The sequence below is a fragment of the Aedes albopictus genome, chromosome 2 (genome assembly GCF_035046485.1).
Source record: "Aedes albopictus strain Foshan chromosome 2, AalbF5, whole genome shotgun sequence".
Classification (NCBI taxonomy): Eukaryota; Metazoa; Arthropoda; class Insecta; order Diptera; family Culicidae; genus Aedes; species Aedes albopictus.
The window spans coordinates 517,554,312-517,575,118 of NC_085137.1; the positions used below are offsets into that span (position 1 = coordinate 517,554,312).

Consider the following 20,807-nt stretch of genomic DNA (forward strand, 5'->3'; position numbering starts at 1 on the left):
CATTTTGAGGGATGGACAGGGTAAGGATTGGACCAAAGGTTTCACTGCACAACACTAAGAGGACAAAACAGAGAAATAAAAACTGGAGAAGAAAACACAAGCGATTTAAATTTTTATACCAGTAGAGCAAAGAAAGTCGAAATTACATCCCATGCATATGACATCGCGGGTCCCCAACACATCTCTCACAAGAATGAAGGGTTGTTTACCTCGGGCCTCAAGGGTATCCAAAAGTAATGCTCTGGAGGCGTCATTATCCGGGCATTGCCAAACTACGTGGTCGATGTCATAAATCCGTGGACTAGAATCCCATGATAAATAAGAAACCAGTGAATCTTTTTTGAGGATATCTGTGGATCCTTTGAGAAATTTTTGGATTAATGGATAGGAATTTCCGAAGTTAATTCTTGAATAGATTTTTTGGAAGAATAATTGGAAGAGTAAATCGATCATTGTAGATACATCCGTATGATACTAAACGCGAGAGATATATATATTCATGTGCAAAGACGATTGCATTTTTTTTAAATATCTGTAAGTTGAAATTTTAAATTGAATTTAATTGAAAATGAGACATTGCGTTTGTTGGGGTCGAAATCCAAGAAATCAAAGGAATTCGATGTAATAAATCAAATTTTGTAAATAAGTTGCTTGTGTAAGACGTCTGGAAGCACGAAATGTTAATTGAAATTAGAATCGAAAAGAAAAAATGCTATAAAATTAAGCAAACCTTGAATTCCTCATGATCATTATCCCACTTTTGCCGTGTTGTTCGTGCAATAATGTGTTACCTGTTGTCTGCTACCAACCCTGAAACCATTTGCGAGTGGGAAATGATCAACAGATGCAAACATTGTCCACCTCTGCTGACCAAATCATACACTATACGTTGAATTCAAAACGGCAAAACGGGCCCCGCAGCAGTTTTTGTTTAAATTTAGCTTTTCGCATTTTTCGCGCCTTGTCACCCGGCTGTGTGGTCTGTTACCTACCTATATCGTGGGAATTTTTCTCGCATGTTTTTTTGGTGAAAAATCGGTGATGGTTTTATGACTCGGCGCGCATTCGGATATGGTACGTACTACGTCAGCATCAAATTGTTTTAAACGATTTTTATTGGACTATCTTATTGAATACACATAATGCATTAAAAATAAAAATTCCTCATAGGAGAAAAATTCGACCAGGAAAATTTTCTTTCTTCTTTTTAAATTTATATCAAGCAATCACACTTTTCGAATCAAATTTTCTAAACTAGATGTGGTTCATTAGTTCTTGAAGAAATCATCGATGGCACTGCTGGAATCGAACGAGGATGATTTGATGCTGGACATACTGGAAGATGTAGATGAGCTAAACGATGAGGAAACCACCTTGCTGCTGACTACCGAGGAGGAAGACTTCACGGACGAAGACGACATAAGTGAACCAGTGTCGGTCACTTTTTCCGATACGCTGCGTTCCGAGGCGAAGGCCGATTCAGCCTTTTCGACAGTCTTGGACAGAGAGTTAGCACCTTCTTCGACGATTTCCTTTTCGCTGCTGGCACCATAGCTCTTGGATTGGGTCACGCTCTTCTCGGACATTCCGGCCGAGGACCGTTCGACGACGACTTCCTTCGAGATGACCGGAGTCGACGACTCGGTGATGGTCATTTCAGTCTTGGTGGTGCTTTCGGCGAGGGCCATTTCTGCGTCGCTTCTTGGTGGGATTAGTGAGATGTCACAAAAATCTAAAAAATGAATCACAAAAGAAGGTAAAGAATGTAAATTGGAGACCACAGATGAGTGATGAACGAGGAAACGTCCTCGCATATTTCTAACCGACAACGCGTCATCGGCAACCTACTTAAGTCAAGAGTGTGAAGGGGCGAATGCGTGAGTGTCTTACTTTACTATACGCTAATGTTCTACTTGCGGGGCGAGGAAGATGAAGAAGAAGAATGCCTGAAATGTGGCGACGACCAGGGAAATTTAAAACATGCTCTCTATGGTTGGAGTGTTGGGGTGCTATTTTTAGGACCTGACAACAAGCACGCTTTGTCTTAGCATTTTCACGTTTAAACAGAGTCGGGAGTGCATGATCGTACCAAGGTTACACACTTCGTTTAGCCACAAGTGGCCACCGAAATCACGAGATGCTTCGAAAAAGCAACACGTTTTCGTTTCCGGATCGAACGTATTGCGCTTTGAAGATTTACCTTTTCCATTTCCCCATTCGCAGCCCATAAATTTGCTAATGTTACCTATAAAAACATCAACACTGGGGTAGGCTGCTTGATTTCCGGACATTCCTATAGACTGGTTCAACACCTTATTAAGATAGGCATTGGACTTCTTTAACGTTCAGGTGTTTGAATTATATGTTCCAGATTTGATAAATCACAGTATTTATCAAAATGTTCATGTTGGAGTCACCCCTTCAAAAACATGTTTGTTCAAGCCCATATTTCCGTCAATTTAAAATCTTCGATTTTAAAAGTTTAAGTCAAATTTGGAAGATATTAAGCCGAGCGTAGAGTTATGTAGAAGTACACATAAATAAAAATAAATATGTATGTAAAAAATGAGATAATAAACTAGAAAACAATAACCCGTTAACACCCTAAAGACGTCTCACCATTTGAATCTTCTTATATTTACATTTGTCAACAGTTAAATACTATTGAAATATACATGATTTCATTGAAAATTTGGTGGTCCATAACAATACTTCAATGCATGACAACTCTAAACGAGTGACAGAGATGAGAATTGCTCAAAATTAATAGAAAAAGGGCTGTCAGAATACATAACGACTTTCTACAGAAATGTGTCTTCAAAATTTTTTTTATTTTTGCAGGAATGCCTTGACTTTTCACAATGACGTTCTTCGACCGATGACGACGACACAGGTTTCTATATTTCGCCATGCCTACTAGATCATTTGATGTGGCGTGTGTCGCTGCTGACTGCTTAATATGTTACATGAATCCACTTTCGCACAATGACATGTCAGAAGGAATCCCGTTTCAGGAAAATCCTTGGAGAAATGATATGAGCATTTCGGAAATTAATTCAGGAGAAATCTTGGAAAAACCTCCGAGATTCTTGAGAATATAAAAATATGAAAAGTCTATGAAGTAGTTCCATAGCTATTCTTCAATGTTGGTCATCAACATCTAATTTTTTTTTCAAATTCTGTGTCAGTTCAGCTCTTTTACTATTGTTACATTCTTGTAACAAGTTTTAACAAGTAAGACAACTGTAAACGAGTGACAGAGATGATAATTGGGTTGTTTAGTGAAAAAAATATTGCTATTCTGTAGCCTAATCGAAAGAGCTTATTTTTCTGAGTATAACGTGATTTTATTGGACTCCAATACCTTTGTTTTGATGGTTAAATTAACGAAACAGTTTAAATTTTCGTGGATAGAATGACAGTTCAATCGATAAAGTGACAGTTCGACCCGAACAAAAAATTTTTCCCATACAAACTTTAAATGCATTTTAAAAATAGTTCCCGGACTTCAAAAATTATGAAATTTTGGATTTCGACTAATTTTTGGGCGGCCCTAAAGAACCCAATTACTCCAAAGTAATAGAAAAGGACAGTCAGAATACATAACGGCTTACTACAGAAACGTCTCTTCTAAATTTCTCTTATTTTCATCTTACGCTCCCACTCATTTGCAAATGTTTGATTTAATTCAAAGGGCCCTCAGGAATATTATTGTGCACTTTAGACTCATTGCGAGCAAGCGGAACCTACGAGAATGCACTGACTTTTCACTTTGACGTTCTTCGACCGATGAAGACGACGCAGGCGTCTATGTTTCGCCATGCCTACTAGATCTCCTGATGTGGTGTGCATCGCTGCTGGAGGCTCAATGGTCCACTGACCACTGCACGAGTTTATGCTGGACTGCTTACTCTCACAGAAAATTTGACGTTTGAGAGGTGCCGACACCGCTTAAACGTCAAATTTCGTGTTAAAGTAAGCAGACCAGAATAAATTCGTGCAGTAATCCATATGTTAGCATGAATTCAATATCACACAATGGATTACTGCACGAATTTTTGCTGGCCTGCTTACTCTCACCGAAAATTTGACGTTTGAGCGGTGCCGGAACCTCTCAAACGTCAAATTTTCTGTGGGAGTAAGCAGGCCAGCAGAAAGGCGTGCAGTGGACAATAGTCCATTTTACGAGCCGTTTTAATGAATGAAATTTTGACAGGAAGTAGCGTCCTAACCCGTGAAAATCGATATCATCATCAACATTGTTGTCACTTTGTAAAATGGCTCATTATGAGAAGGAACCCAAGGAACACACATGTCAAATAAAAGTTACAGCAGTGCAAATTTTCGTTGCATAGATATCAATTTGACGTTATTTTAACGTTGAGTAAGAACAGCGTCAAAATAACTACTATACAACCAAAACTTGAGCTGCCGTAACTCTTGTATGACGTACATGTTGGTTAGCAAACCCGTTTCAGGGAAAAATCTTGGAGAAACCATGGGGGGCATTCCTGGAAATCAATTCAGGAGGAAGCTTAAAAAAACCCGAGAGGAATCTCGGAAGAATTCCAGGAGAAATCTAGGAGGAAATCCCGAATGGAATCTTATGAAGATTCTTCGAATGAATCCCGGGAAGTATCGCTATCCTGGGAAGAATTTCTGAAAGAAGCACGGCAGAAGTCCCTGAAAAAATCTCTAAAAATTAAAAAAAATCCTGCGGAAAACGTATTCCGGGAGAGATCCCTAAAAAAACATCAGAACGAATCTCTGCAGAAATGCTTGAAAAAAAAAATCATTGAATCATCTATGGAGGAATTTTGGAAAGAATTTCTGAAGAAATCTCAGATATGTTTCAGGAGAAATCCCGGAAGGAATCCCGTGAGAAGTCTCTGAAGAAATGGCAGGAGAAATCTCCAACGCAATCCAAGGTGGAATCCCTGAAAAGATCCCTGATTGAATAATTATTAGAATTTGGGGAGGAATCCCGATGGAATACTGGGATAAATTTCTAAAGGAAACTCGGCAAGAATCAATAAAGGAATCACGGAAGAAATTACTAATGGAATCCCTTAAAGGATTCAGGAGGAATCCCAATATTAATTCCCAAATAAATTATGGAGAAACGTCTGAAAAATTCCAGAAAAAATCTCTAAAAGAATCACGGGAAGCATCCTTGAATGAGTCCCCCTGATGGAAGTCGGGAAATATTTCTGGCGGAATCCCGAAAAAAATCATGAAGGAATTTCGGGGAGAATGCCTAAAGAAATCCTGAAGGAATTCCAGAAGCAACTGCTAATGGAATTCCAAAAAGGTTCTCTAAAGGATTACTTGACTGAATTTTAATGAAATCTCTGAAGGAGAAATCCGCAAGTAAAACCCAAAAAGGTCAATGAATTAATTCTGGAAAGAAACTCGGGAAAATTGCTAAAGGGAAAATATAGAAAGAAATCCAGAGAAGCATCTCAGGATAAATTATTTAAGAAATCCGTGGAGGAATCTCCAAAGAATTGTAGCGAGGAATCCCGGAAGAGAACCCAGAAAGAATCCTGAAGGCAAGAATTCCCTGATGTCTCTCTCTCTCTTCTTGGCGTAACGTCCTCACTGGGGCAAAGCCTGCTTCTCAGCTTAGTGTTCTATGAGCACTTCCACAGTTATTAACTGAGAGCTTCCTCTGCCAATGACCATTTTGCATTTGTATATCGTGTGGCAGGCACGAAGATACTCTATGCCCAAGGAAGTCAAGGAAATTTCCTTTACGAAAAGATCCTGGACCGACCGGGAATCAAACCCGTCACCCTCAGCATGGTCATGCTGAATACCCGTGCGTTTACCGCCTCGGCTATATGGGCCCCTGATGTAGTCTCGGGAATAATCCATAAAATAATCCCGTAATGAACCCCAGAAACAATCAATGAAAGAACCTCGGGAGCAATGTCGGAATCTCGAGAGGAAACAATGAAAGAATCTTGGAAGAACGCCAACGTTGGGCGCCATTATTACAAAATTATATTGAAGCACTACAAATGTATATTAAAATATAACATCTAATAGTGGAACATTATAAATCCATAATAAAAACAGAACGTCAGATATTGACACAACACACAACATAAATTTTGCCCTGTTACCCTAGTGGATAACGATTTCCGAACTTAGGATGGCGAGGTTTCATAATTGTTGTTGATTCATCAGTCAATCCTGTTTTCGTATTTTCTCGGTTGCCTTTTGTTTCGCGGCGTTAGTTGCTTTCATAGCTTGTGTTTTGTCTAGGAATTTCTATTCCTAAGGGGGCACCCTGGTTTAGGTACATTACGAGACGTTTACATTTTGATATCCCTGTTAGGGAACGATTCAATTATCTGATTTTTGCTCGAAGTGACCTGAAAGTGGTGCATCACAAATGGTATAGCTGAGATCTCATGGAGCTCTATTACTCCAGAGCACTATAAATGTGCTTTGAACTAAGCGAAATGTTCAAAAGTTAAAATTGAACATTTAACACAAAAAATAAAACTTGTAATAACTCTTAACGGAATTCCAGAAAAATCCTGCAGAAGTCCTTAACAAAATCTTGGAATTATCTCTGAAGGAAGCACAAGAGAAAGCCCAGGAGCGACCATTGAGGGAATTCAGAATAATTCCGAAAGAAAATTAAAAAACAACTGAAAAATCAATGAAGGAATCTCTTGAGAAAGAATCTGTCGAGGAATCTCCGGAAGAATTCTGGAAGAGCTCCTGAAAGAGTCCCGGGAGGAATTCCCAGAGAAAACCTTAGAAGGTGCCTGCCCGGGCAGAGTTAAAGTACTGACGATCAAAATACATATGATATTGGTTTGTTTGAGATAAGAGGTAAAAGTACTGAAAATAATAGCAAACATTTGTTCTTGAACCATCTAACCAATAGCAAAATATGATATTTGAAGATCAATCAAACAGCTCACTGCTATTGGCTAGATCTTACCAAATGTGCTATGATGATGATGTTCCAGGAGTAAAATTGAGATATTATTTTCAGTACTTTTACCTCTTATCTCAAACAAACAAATATCACTTTTTGTTCTCCATATCAAAATATGCTATTATTGAGCTTTTTTCCTTTGCTCGGGGATTGCGTCCACCGCAATAAAATAGAATGTTGAATTCCCAACAAAATTATATCAACACATCACACGTTTTGATATATTGTGAACACCTCCTAACGTACTAATAAGATACGATAATGCACCAATGATTCTCTACAGTTACAATCGATCATTTGACCCGTCCGGTCGTAATTATACTTTGTACATGAAACGAAGTTCATTGTTTTCCCCGACTGAAAACCCATAGTGCAGTGACCGTGTCTTTCCCGCGAACCAGTGACCGTTTCTGACTCCGTTCACCCCGCCGTTGTAGGTGTAGGAGCCGTCGAAGAGGATTCCCTTGCGTGGACAGTGCCCATGAGGAATCCCGAGTGGAATCTCTACAGGATCCTCAATTACAAGATTAAACTCGGTAGGAATCCTCGAAGAAATCCATGGAATTGTCCATGAATGCAGGCCAAGATACCTGTGATATTGATTGCATCAAGTGCCGTAATTTCAAACTGGGATTTTTTTTCGACATTTGTCTTTGTGATTTGTCTTTTTATCTTTTTACTGAGTCGAGATATTGGCAACAGTTGTTTTTTTTTTCACCACAGTGCCAAATGTTCAAAATAAACACCAAAGCTCCATCTTTTTGTTGGTTATCAGATCTAATCAATTATACTATAGCACCATCTAGTGGGAAAATGACTTACTAAAGATCATTTGAATAGAAGGTTGACATCCGTATGAACAACTTCACCAATGACTACAAATTTTAAACCATCCCAGACAACCAGGAGTCGTATAAGAATGCACGCTGTTCATCGTTTAAAGTACTATTTTAAGTCACTATCGCATATATGTTCAGAGGACGAACAACAGTCATCGCATATGATGATATTTTTTGAACTTATTACGACGTATCAGGTAAACTCATATAAGAATATAAATCAACTTTTATTTGGTATGAGTACATCGTAGTAGATGACATTCTGATGTTTTATTACGATGAACTTCACTTATTCGCAAAAGTGTGCGAGTAAACCCGCAAAGCGTCAAATGAATTCGCATAATTGCGTAATGCGATGATTATACGACTTCGCTTGGTATTTTTCTTATTGTGTCTGTTTAACTCGCATTAGTGTACAGATGAAATCACATGAAAGTACAAATAAACTCGTTAAAGTGTGCATACAAACTCGCATAAGCTAGAAGTGTTTATGCTAACAATGAAAGAGTTGCTGTTGATCTGTAGATGCAGTGCCAAAATGCTACAAGAAAGTGAACAGCCGTAATTATGATTACAAAGTCATCATTATTTGTTTTTTTCTGGCTTGATAATCAACAAAGGGAGGTGCTAGCCAGAGAGAGGTAGTGAAAACTGTGCGGGAAATGGTGCTTCATCGTTTTTTACTCCAGCTAGTCTGCCAAACACGCACAGCGCATGTGAATCAAGTGCATTCCAACAAACACTGAGGTGAGTTAGAATATCATGATAATTAATCAGCTTGTTTCATAAGTAGCGTTTGGTGTTAAGTGTGAAGTGTGGTTCATCAATCCAGAGGTCATTAGTTCGATATCGAGCTGACAGGAATTGTTTTTTTAAAATATTATTAAGTCGCATAAGATGCTGAATTACGTCGCAATAGTGCTCACGGTACATCGCATAAGATATCGCTTCAAGTCATATAGCGTTATTATTGTTCCGTCAATGTACGTATAGTGCCTCCACTTTTGTACGCATAAGGCACTTTTACTGTATCTTATGCGATGTAACTTTAACGCATAAAAGTACGTATAATATGAACATAAACTTCATTATACATACGTATAAATTGGTAGTCTGGGATGGTTTAGACATCAGGGAAACAAATTTACTTTACATTTGAAATTAGACTCATAAACAGAGGATATACAGCTGTGTTCATAAAAATAGCGTTTTCCATACAAAATGACCAACTTTGGCATGCTGTAACTTTGTTTTCCTATGAGCAATTGAGCTGAAAATTTGACAGCGAACTACAAATATGGTGGATATTGTAATAGCAAAATCTGAGAATTTTCAAAGCACGTGGAAAAAAGTTAAACACTATGTGAAATCGTTCAAAATAATAGCAGTGTAAATAAATTGAAATGTAGCTTTACCTTGAAGAAGCATGAAATATTTTCATACGCTACTCAAACAGTTTCCGCCTGAATTACAAGATAATGTTCAAATTTAAAAAAATTAAAAATATTTGCTGGGTATAAAATATCAAAACAAACACTGCTATTATTTAGATCAATTTCACATAGTGTTTAATTTTTTTCAACGTGTTTTGAAAATTCTCAGATTTTGCTATTACAATATTCACCATATTTGTAGTTCGCTGTCAAATTTTCAGCTCAATCGCTTATAGGAGAACAAAGTTACAGCATGCCAATGTTGGTCATTTTGTATGGAAAACGGCTTTCACTGCTATTTTTATGAACACAGCTGTAAGTAATGTTTGCTGCATCGTTCGCGCCAAGAAGGGAGCCAATTCTGAAGTTAATGATTCACCATGTACGATACGAAGCATGGATGTTTTGAAAAACTAAACTAAAAAGTTTTTCGGGGCACCCACTAGAGTTGTGGCTTTGAATGAGCAGAACAATCTATGAAAAATTCAGTTCAATCGTTTAAAATGAGTTAACGTTAGTATGGGGTTTTCAGGCCAAATACATGGGAAGTTGGATGACCTTCAGTCCTTCGTTCAGTACGCAGGTTTGTCATGCTTGATTTGGCTCAAAATGCAATAGATGGTAGTTGATACTATAAGGAACAAATTTGCAGAAAACCGAATCGCAATAAAACTTCATTTAGTTGCAGATTCAATCAACTAAAGGAGGCGGAGGATCTATACCCTCGTTTACCCTCGGTTTGTTGCATGCAACACATAGGGTGACGAAGGGTATTATCAGCAGGTTTGTTCTCTTCGTCATGGGTTTTTTTTGTGGGCCGAATTGCCTGAAATTTGGGCATATAACTCAGCTTGGTTGGGAAGGATTTGAGGCTAACTCTGAGACCTACAGGTGTCAAAAAACCCCCCATGACGAAGAGAACAAAACTGCCGAAAATACGTAAGTTCCCTTATTTGTCGTTTTCGAAACTTGTGGGCGAAATCATAGGCAGCTGTGCTATTCTTCTCTGTCTAGATACCCGTTCGCGAGTGTGAGCTGTTGACAAGGCCGCCTATGAACGACGCAAGTTTTGAACGACAAGCATGTGGTGTATGCAACAAAGCGAGGGTAAACAAGAGTATAGATCCTCTTTCTCCTTTGGTCACTGAAACTGCAACTAAATCTCCTGTAAATTTGTTTCTTAGAGTATCAACTAGCATCTATTACATTCTGAGCTAAATCGAGCATGACAAACCGACGTGCTGAAATGACCTGAAATCCCTTTACAACTTTCAACTCATTTGCGCCTGCCCAGGTTTCAACCGACTGAGCTGAATCTTTCACAGAATATTCTTCTCACCCATAGATTTTTTTTGCGCCATATAAATATGGGCCGGTCTAATGCTAAAATATTGTATGATAATCAAAAGTACTGTCCTATAAAAAGGACTCGGGACGGATATGGGCTAAGCATGAAGAAGCCGATTTTCTCCAAATTTGGGAAATTAAAAAAAAATCACCAACATTTCAAAAGGGCGTAACTGCCTATGGAGATAACATCTTCTTCATAGCTGAGAATCATATTTTTATCATTACCAAGCCATACAATTACTACTATATAGCGAAAATACTCTTCTTTCTGAAAGTGGTGGGATGTATGAAATACGATCCATAGCTTTGAAAAATGTTGATGACCAAATCCTTGCTGAGTCTGGAAAGTTCTATTCAGTAGTTTTAGAATTGTTGTACCAAAGTGAGAATCTAATGGACATTTCATAGCCATGACTGTCTTGAATGTCTATCAATACAATTCCACAATTTTGATATGCCTGTAAAAAAACGAATAACAATAAATCGAAACATATTTTCGACTTTATGTGCATTATCATCCATTTGTAAAAACATATTCAGAGCTGATGCACTGTACCCTACAACATGTTACCAACGACTCATTCGAATCATACATCTATTCCCAGAATCCAGTTTGACTCACTCTTTCCATTGCCCTCGCTTCGCTAATTCCATTCGGGTTATTCATTTCGTATCACTTCAACAGCACATAGCCCTTGCCAATAATGCCCATTCAATTTCAGCCGCTGTTCATCTCATGCCAACCAACCAACGAACAACGCAACGGTCGATGCTCGGCGATGTCCTCGAATGGTTAATCCAATCTGCGGGATGTCGTCATCGGAGGCAGTAGCAACCAACCATCATCGCCAATCAGACTGAGGAGCAATTTGGCGTGACTCAGCTGGGTTAAAGTGTAAGCATAAATTATGCATGGTGCGGCAGCCGGTCATAGCTCAGGCTTTGGTAGAGAACAAGGTTAGTCCGCGCTTGATCACGGACAGGAAGCTTCCGCGAAAAGTGCAAAATGGGCCGAGTAACGAGTATCGATATCACGTTTGATTGATTGATGGATTGATTGATCAAACAAAGATAGCTTATCGAAAGATTGTTTTTATTGGAAGTGGCGACCACACTTCAGAACCATCACTTGCAACAGACACCGGACAAAATTGCAGCCACTCCCAAGTGCAAAAAGACAGTTGCAGAATTTTAATAAAGGTTAAAATATTTCGCTATGAATTAATTTTCGCCACCCAAGAGCTATTCTTGTACCTTGGGTGTGCAACCCACATAGAATTATACCACACAATAACTGCTGAACAATTTTCACCTTTTCTCAGTTCTCAGTCTCGATCTAACATAAACAGATCATTATTCACGCGTGTATAATTAATTGCAATGTAATCAAGCTGCAATTTGCACTCCGCCTCCGTCGCCACAAACTGATCAGACACATCTTCCCACTTAGTCGCCGTTCCGCAAGATCAGCGTGGGTGATCAAGCCTTACTTACCTCTTGTCTAGTACGACTCCTTTGGTCCCTTCTGGCTGCCAACGACGACGGTTGAACTGTTCACTTTCACTGCTCGGAGCTAACTGCCTAGGCGTGTAGCGTGCGTTGGAATACCGGTCGCCTGCTTGGATTGGGCTTACCGCGGTGCAAAATGCGATGAATATTGTTCTCTCCGGACCAAAATAGATAAGGATACAAGCGCCGGTGGGGGTTTTCGTCTGCGAGAGGAAAATTCTGTTTCACGTTAGGTTCGGTTGTACGAATAAGTATACTATGTAAGCACTAATGATCACACTTTGGTGCTGAGATCGCGAAGGTTTGGTAGGTTCTGTCGGGATCGCGGAATGGTGATGATCATTTTATTGAATGGCTTCCCGTCGAGAGATTTCGATTTGAGAGTGAGAGGATTTGTGAGCGTATATCGAGGCAGGTTGGGCGCCTCGGTTGATGATTGTGCTGAAGCCAGTTGACTGTTGTTTAAATTTAATCTGTGATTAATTGAAACTTGCTCCATTGCTGTTAAAAGAACAATACAGTCTTTCAACGATGAATGATGGACGCATTACCCATAACAAATTCTTGTTTCGAAATACTATAATTTCGAAAAGTAGATCAGTCTATTGGGTATGCAGTATGCACTGTTTAAATTGTTATTCAAACATGTACACACAATTTTAATCTTTTTATGTATATAACATAGAAATCGTTTTTATGGCTCCAGCCAATACTATGTTGAAAGGCTACCTCATAACTGATTTAAAAGCTGACCTACAACTTTCTCGCTATAAAAAAAAAAAAAAAAGGTTGCGATCTCAGTAAGGTTGCTTACTTACTTAGAATGCTATTTAGACTACACTAGATAGAACAAAATTAAATTTTCGGATCACAAACGAAGTGTCTTTATCGTTTGTTACCATAAATGTATGAGCATTTATTCCTCCGAAGAGGGAGTCAGTGAGGATAGCATTCCCGAGCAGAGCAGCGTGAGAACAAATTGTTAACTTATTTTGATATTGTGAATGGGCTGAAAACGTCATTCCAACATATCGAAATTCAACCACCTATAGCTCATTTTAGAAGCTGAACCTGCACAGTGGGAAAAATTGTCCCAAGAAAATAGATCTTTTAACGCCGCTGGTTTCGGTACGTGAAGTTGATCATTTCTGACGTAAAAAAGTACGAGAAATCGATTGGTGCTAAATTCATTCACCGCACGGCACGGGAAGTGGTCCATTTTGCCCTTTTTTCATACAAAAAGAGAATCAAAATGTTCTTTCAAACAACTAACACGACTGTATATCGTTGAAAAAAGTGCAGGTGTAATTAGAGGTCAACAGAAATCATAAACATATATGAAAGATCCTTTTAAATGCTTATTTTGCCCCATATGCCCCAATAACTGCTGGAACTTGTGAATTTCACATAATAATGAATAAAATTTTAATGTTACTGATTTGAATTTGTTATTTATTGCATAAACAAAAAGCGCTAGATCTGTTATCACCAGAACCACCTTCAGTAGTTGTCCAATTTGCACCATTTTGCCCTATGATCATAAAAAAATGAGACTTAAAATGTATTTGTAAGCAACAGATACTGATATGGAACGTTGAAATTAGTTTTAGTTGCAATGTAAAGCTAACAGTTATCATGCGCATATATGCAATATATTTACCCTATTTTACACTACATGCCCCTAAAACTGCTGGATGATAACATTTTTTGTATTGTATTGTAATGTCACTGGTTGCAATACATGACGTCTTGGATCATTTTTTAAATTTACAAATACGGCTTATCGATTAGCTTTAGAATCAATCACGGAAGGGTACAAATAGCTGTCCATTTTACCCCAATTTGCCCTGATTTGTTGTCGCCTCATGAATAAACTGATTTCCCGCATTTGCTTAGGTCCGAATTGATAGACTTTTGGTACTGAAACTAATATAATCGGAAAGACAGTTGAAAATACGACTTTGGTGGGGAATTCAGGGTATAATAAGCATTAATCTAAATTTGTGGCATCTTAAGTATACATAATTTGGTACTTCAATACGCCCTATTTAATCAGTTTAGCGCATATTTGACATATATTATAAAATGGTTATTATGCCCTTAATTCCCCATCAAAAGCTGAAATTATAGAAAATGTCATATGTATGCCTTTTTCATAACAGTACAAATGCTAATGAGGGAAATTAATTTATTCATCACCTGACATAAAAAATCAGGGCAAATTAGTTTATTCATTACATGACATCAGGGCAAATTGGGGTGAAATGGAATCGATAAACCGCATTATATCAAAAAATGACTCAGGACTTCATGTTTTGCATCCAACAAAACCATACGAAATATGGTATAATCCAGCAGTTCTAAGGGCATGTAGGGTAAAATAGGGGAAATATGTTTCATATATGCGCATGATAACTGTTAGCTTCCAATTGCACCTAAAACTATTTTTAACGTTTCATAGCAGTATTTGTTTTTCATAAATACATTTAACATCCCATTTTTTCATGAAAATAGAGCAAAATGGGGCAAATTGGACAACTCCCGAAGATGATTGTGGTGATAATATGATAATAGATCTAGCGCTTTTTGTTTATTTTTTTATGTCTTTATTAGAGAGACTTTCAGCCCTTGGCTGGTTCGTCTCTGGCTTTTTGTTTATGCCAAACAAATCAGTAGGGGTACTCACGAAACAGATTAAATTGCTGCGTAAGCCATGATTTTCTGCTTATTTGAAATGATTCACGAATTTTCGAATGAAATAATCAAAGATTGCTTTGGTGATCGCGACGTTTAATCAGTTTAATCAGTTTACGCTGTTTAGTGAATCCCCCTAGTAACATTAAAAATTCATACATAACTTGGGAAAATAGTGAATATCCAGCTGTTGTTGGGGCATATGGGGCAAAATATGCATTTATAAGGATCTTTCATGTATTCTTATGATTGCTTTTAACTTCCAATTACACCTGCAGCTGTTTTCAACGATCTACAGTCGTATTGGTTGTTTGAAAGTACATTTTGATTCTCTTCTTGTATGAAAAAAGGGAAAAATGGGGCAAAATGAATTTAGCATCAATCGATTTATCGTATTTTTTTAGGTCAGAAATGTTCAACTTCACGTACTGAAACCAGCGGCGTTAAAAGATCCGATTTTTGGGTCGATTTTTCCCACTGTGCACTGGTGGGTCGCGGGCTGATTCTGGGTGAGTCGCGAAAACTTAGACAGTATTGTGACAAAACTCTTAATTCACTTAATCCAGGTATTGTTAGCAATTTCCTTATTTACAAATGGGTAAATCTCGCTGAGACATTCATACATAACATATCAAAAAATTAGAGATGTCTTTTCTTCCTTTCAAAAGTTATCTGCAGTTTTGTAAATTAAGCCACGTTTTCTCCATACATTTCCATTCCATTTCCGGGCAACGACATGCAACAGCATCCGAGTTTACGCCTGCATGTACATATACACAAAGGCTCCTGCCGCAAAATTTGGGCGAATCGGAGGTTGGTTTCCGTTTTTTATTGTTTCTCAATGATGGCTGGCATTACTTTTATAACTTTTTAAGTGTTTTGAAAAGCTAAAACCTTCAGCTTTCCATTAATGGGTTCAGATTTTAGATTCGTGCGAAATAACGCTGCATTTCTGTAAACGGCCGGCACCGAGCCCAGTGTGCAAAAGTGGCATGGTTTACAAAACAGCAGATAAATTTTGAAAGGAAAAAAATACATTTCTAATTTTTTGATATGTTATGTATAAGTGTCTCAGCTTTCAATTGATGCAAAAATTTTGAAAATCTTTGGTTGTCATCATGGTGAAAAAAATGTTTTGGTATAAAAATCCAAGATGGCGGCCAAAATCAATATGGCCGACCTAACTTTTTATTATTGTAAACTAGCTATCTCGGCAAACTTTGTCTTGCCGTCTTGTGGTGGTATGACAACTGTTGAGCTCAAAATAGCACCGCACTCTAGATTGGTTTCATTTCGATCGTGTTGATTTCCTTTCAAGCCCATGAAAATCAGTACTTTAACAATTTTCTTACCTTTCTAGTTGATTTTCGACACTTTTTGTACATATAAACACAGCCCCACGAATACGAACTGAATTGTGCAAGAATCATCTTGATCGGTTCACCCGTTCGTAAGTTTTGTTGCCTCAAAGGGACTTCATACTCATTTTTATAGATATAGATAGTAGCTCTATCTATTCTCTTTTCAACAACAATTCATTTTGAGGTGGTTTTTGGAGAAACTTTTGAGTTATAACGGTTTAAATGAGCCACCATTTGACCAAAATCGAGGGGTCTGCAAAGATTGGTGTGGCTCTAACTAACGGGGGGTCCATCAATTTGAGTAACCAAATGCATTTTTATTACTTTTTTACTAGGATAGGATGTGACACCTGCAACTTCTCTGTCTAATTCCACAGCTTGCTGTCTTGTTTTTCCGCGTTGCTAAGATTATTGGTCCCCAAATTGGTCTCTTTTTTTTTTTTTATTCTTAATCACTTAACCTAATTTACAGCTCTATTGTCCACTGGGGCACTACGTGAGCAATTTCAATTGACAGCTGCACTTACATTTTGTACAGCGCCTAGATTCTATTCTACTTTATCGAACTGGTTGCCTTTCTGTTGCTTCACTTTTTCTACTTTATACTTAGTAGAATGATGAGCACAAGGATGATGATGGATGGTCGTTGTTCCTTTCCAGTCCGATTGAGGGTCCATTATGAGCAGCTGTTCGCCGATGTCCAGGTATCCGGGTCCGATTGAGCCATGGGGCTCAGAAGAGGGTCAGTGTCAGTTGCTCTCGGGGGAAAAGTAACTGACGAAAAATTGCAAGTGCCGGGGCTGGGAAATTGGTCTCTTTTGGGCTGACTAATTGTCGTATCCTATCCTAGCTTTTTTAGAGAGGACTTTCAGAAAATCGCCACCTTAAACATTTTTGAAGACAAGGTGTAAATGTTTTGCCTAATGGCTCTAACCTATTTTTATATTGTGAATCAACATGTGCTGAAAATGTCATTTTGACATCTAAATTCAACCAACTACAGCTCATTTTAGAAGTTGAACCTGAGAATATGGTATATGAAAAACTTGTGCGGCTAGACCAGTTCTAAAAGAAAGTCACGGAAAATCCGCTCTTTTTCGAATATGTAAGGTAAATGTCACGGACTACTTTCGAAGAATTCCATGTGATATTCACCATGAAAACATTGGCATTTTTTTCTAAGGTAGTCCGTGGCATCTAATAGGGTTCTTAGGATCCCAAAATTATCGGTTTTAGTGGGATGCTAACATATGGCTGAATAACAATAGGCTGAATGCACATACGGCTGGACACAAAAGGTTGGAAACTAAACAGGCTGAAAGCTCCTAAAAGCATGAAACGAGTTATAAGATTGAGTTTGGTCAAAATAACAAACCTTTTACTTTCTTGGCATAACGTGGCTACCTTATGTCAAATTGCCGATACTATGTAAGTTTTTACACAAATACGAGTTAAATAAGGCATTTATTTTGCACCCCAGTTAAATAAGGCATTTATTTTGCACCCCAGTTGGGAATAGATAGGGATTTCTCTAAAGGGTGTGTGTGAGAGAGAGCGGGATAAAACGGGTCCAATACACTGATTTCCAGCATCGTGCGGCGAATGACACCCTCCTTATCTGAAACTGTAGAGATTTTTGCAGTTTGTGTAAAAAATTCATATAAATCCGTCCACTCCGAGAAGAGATATTGAATTTATTCGCGTTTTATATCTATTTTATCCCATTGTGCAATGGGTCAAGAAATGGTACCCATCTCGCCACGGGAATGGAACACATTACCTTCAGCATGGTCTTGCTGATTTCCTGAGCGCGTACTGGTATAATTCTAATCGATTATTTCTACTTCTTTAAACATTGTGATTTTTGACATTATAGTTAACAAGCAATTGTTTGAAAAAAGAAACGCAGTAGGCGTTGCCGCGTGCAGACGTGTTTTGCTCTGCTCGTCGCATTTCGTTCGCGTTCGAAAATTTTTTTTTTCGCGATTCCGCTTACGACAGTTTGGCCGGTGCTACGCCATCCGGATAGCTCTTCCACGAGTGAGAAAGTGTGAAGTATTGTTTTTAAGATTTTGTTCAAAAACAGGATTTTGTTTAAACTTGGATCCGTGTTACTGGAACAGCGGGCAGCGCTACACCATCCGGAAGTGTTTTAGTGCCTTGTGCGTGATTGAATGCCGCTGCCAGCAGGGGGCTCACGCAAGCGAAGTTCGTATAGATAGTGTCGAAGTAAATCGTCAATCTTGTGTTTTATCATTTAGTAGTTTTTTGGTTACAGAATAGTTGTGGTGTGACTTTATTTGGTTTCCTTTTTTTCGTATTTTTTCGCGTTTTTGGCCGTCACGTCGTCAGATTCGCAAATCGGTCGGTAAACCACGCTATCAATGATTCGCGAGTGGTTCCAGAATCAAGCAGTGTGGTCTCATTTTCATGATAAATTATGTGAGAGGTCAAGTGACGTGTGTTCTAATGATGACTGAATGCGTGCGCAATGGTGGTGATACGAGGAGCAAGCCGAGCAAGCCTAGCTGCGCTGTAAAGATGTACCCATGGTGATGACAGTGCTACCTTGGATAGATTCCGGTGAGAAAGTTCTGATTGTCGTTAATACAACAAATTGAACTAAATACGTGCCTGTTTCAAAGATTATCTTTGAATCAGGAAGTGTTATCATTATCCAATTGATAACGGTAATGCACACATGCGGGGCTTATTGTAAGTGAAAGTGTCTTCTGAATGGACGTGTCTGTGCAGCCATTCAGAAATGGGCCTCTGAATCTGCAATAGAGCTATCACCTTCTAACTCCCGGATTAAAGCTTTTTGCAGTAGCATTAAAATGGTATTACAGAAATTAGTTGGATCACACACACATACATAGTTAACAACCAATTTCTTGTACTGTAGCACGCAAATTGCGGCTACAGAAATCATTGTTGGAATTTGTCCAGAGGTCCTTCAGATATTACCATATTACTCCATATGTTCAGTGATTCTTTTTGGAGTTTATTTGGATTCCCTTAGAAAATTCTCAAGAACTTCTTTTTAAAATACCTGCTTAGGATTTATTTAGACCTTTCTTCAGGGATTTTGTTACAATTTTTTCTGGCGATTCTTCATGAGTTTCTCTGCAGATTCTCCTCTCAGTTTCTACAGAAATTAACCCAGAAGTTATTTCTTGGAATTTAACATGGAAGTTTTCAAGAATTTTTTTTTTAAACCTGCAGAGAGTTCTCCAGTTCTTCTAGATATTCTTTCAAAGATTGTTAAAACAATATTTTTGTTTTCAAATATTTATTCGGTGAACAAAAACAAATGCTCCCAACAATATTCCTATGCTTGGAGCGGATCTGGTGTGATGGTTAGAACACTAGACTATCACGCCGAGGACCTGGTATCGAATCCCACTCCCGATAAACTCACTAAGCGTGGGTTCTTCCTTCGGAAGGGTAGTAAAGCGTGGGTCCCGAGAAGAACTCGCCCCGGGTTAAAAATCTCTTTAATAAAGATTAAAAAAACTATTCCTATTATCCCACAAAATAACTGAAATAATCATTTATTTACTACCAATTTTTAAATGAAACAAGCTAACAGTATATGTACAGGGTGTTAAGTTCCTGAGTGCAAACTTTTTAAAGGGTGATAGAGGACCATAAATGGTGAAAAAAAATTGTTCTTCGCATATGGTCAAATTTCAACCGTTACGTAGTTATTGAATCTTCCATGTGTTTGACTATTATTGCCTTAACTGGCTATAACTTGAAAATGGTCAAACTTTTCTCAATTTTTTGACACTTATTCGAAAGATTATTGAATTTTCTTTCAAATGGCATCTTTAAATCGATTGGTTTATTTAAATAACTAAATTTTCTAGAGCAAATTGCTCAAAAGTAGTATGTTTGATTTTGTTTTTGTCGATTATCTTTGAAAAATGCGGAACCTAACACCCTGTATATGAGCTTATTATTTTTTCAAGACGGCTTGGTTTGGACACGTATGTGGCAACCCTAATTCCACCTCATGCATCTGACAGGAGCCAACATCTATCGTGTATCCACTATAGAATTCTTTGTGGATACACAAATGTTTACATACAAGATGTTGGATTCTTAAAAATGGCGGCCTCGCACCCTGGTGGGTTTGGAACATTCTCTTCTTCTAGCTACCGCAGAGTGATTTCTACCGTTTAACTATTCCTCCAACTGGGCGTCATTTTTCTCGTATCTCTTCACTCGTTAATAGGATTTCACGCGAGCATGTGTTTTGAGTTGAGTCGACTAGATCTCTCAAGACACTTCGAGTGGCGGAAAGGCATCACTGTTTTCGTTTTTGGTGAAATGATACACACCTAGCCAGTCCACACAGTAGCGGGGATGGGGACAAAGGTTTTTCCTCGTTCCATATCGCGTGTAGATCGTTTTTCCGTGAGTCACAGCATTATTTATGAATGAGATGGTTTTCCTTGTTGGGTGATAGTGTGGTGGAATTTTTGATATACTGATTCATCAACGATGACACGCGTGGGGTTTGGTCAAGCGGTGGATACATTCCTTGTCTAAGGCAGATTTGACTGATGCTATACTGGTTGGTCGGTGGGATGTACACAATGTTGCGAAATGAACGAGTACTCACACAACTAGTCAAACTCACGAGTGAGTATGAGCA

The 20,807-nt window shown here is 38.3% G+C and overlaps 1 protein-coding gene across 1 annotated transcript; it reads right to left on the reverse strand.

The window, feature by feature from the left end:
- Window positions 1-1,097: 1,097 nt before the first annotated feature.
- LOC109409688 (uncharacterized) lies at window positions 1,098-12,411 on the reverse strand. The gene is made up of 2 exons (XM_019683162.3): window positions 12,075-12,411; window positions 1,098-1,732 (listed from the first exon to the last, which is right to left on the reverse strand). Exon 2 carries the CDS (start codon window positions 1,686-1,688, stop codon window positions 1,269-1,271), a length of 420 nt encoding a protein of 139 aa, XP_019538707.1. The 5' UTR covers window positions 1,689-1,732; window positions 12,075-12,411; the 3' UTR covers window positions 1,098-1,268.
- Between the last annotated feature and the right edge of the window lie 8,396 nt (window positions 12,412-20,807).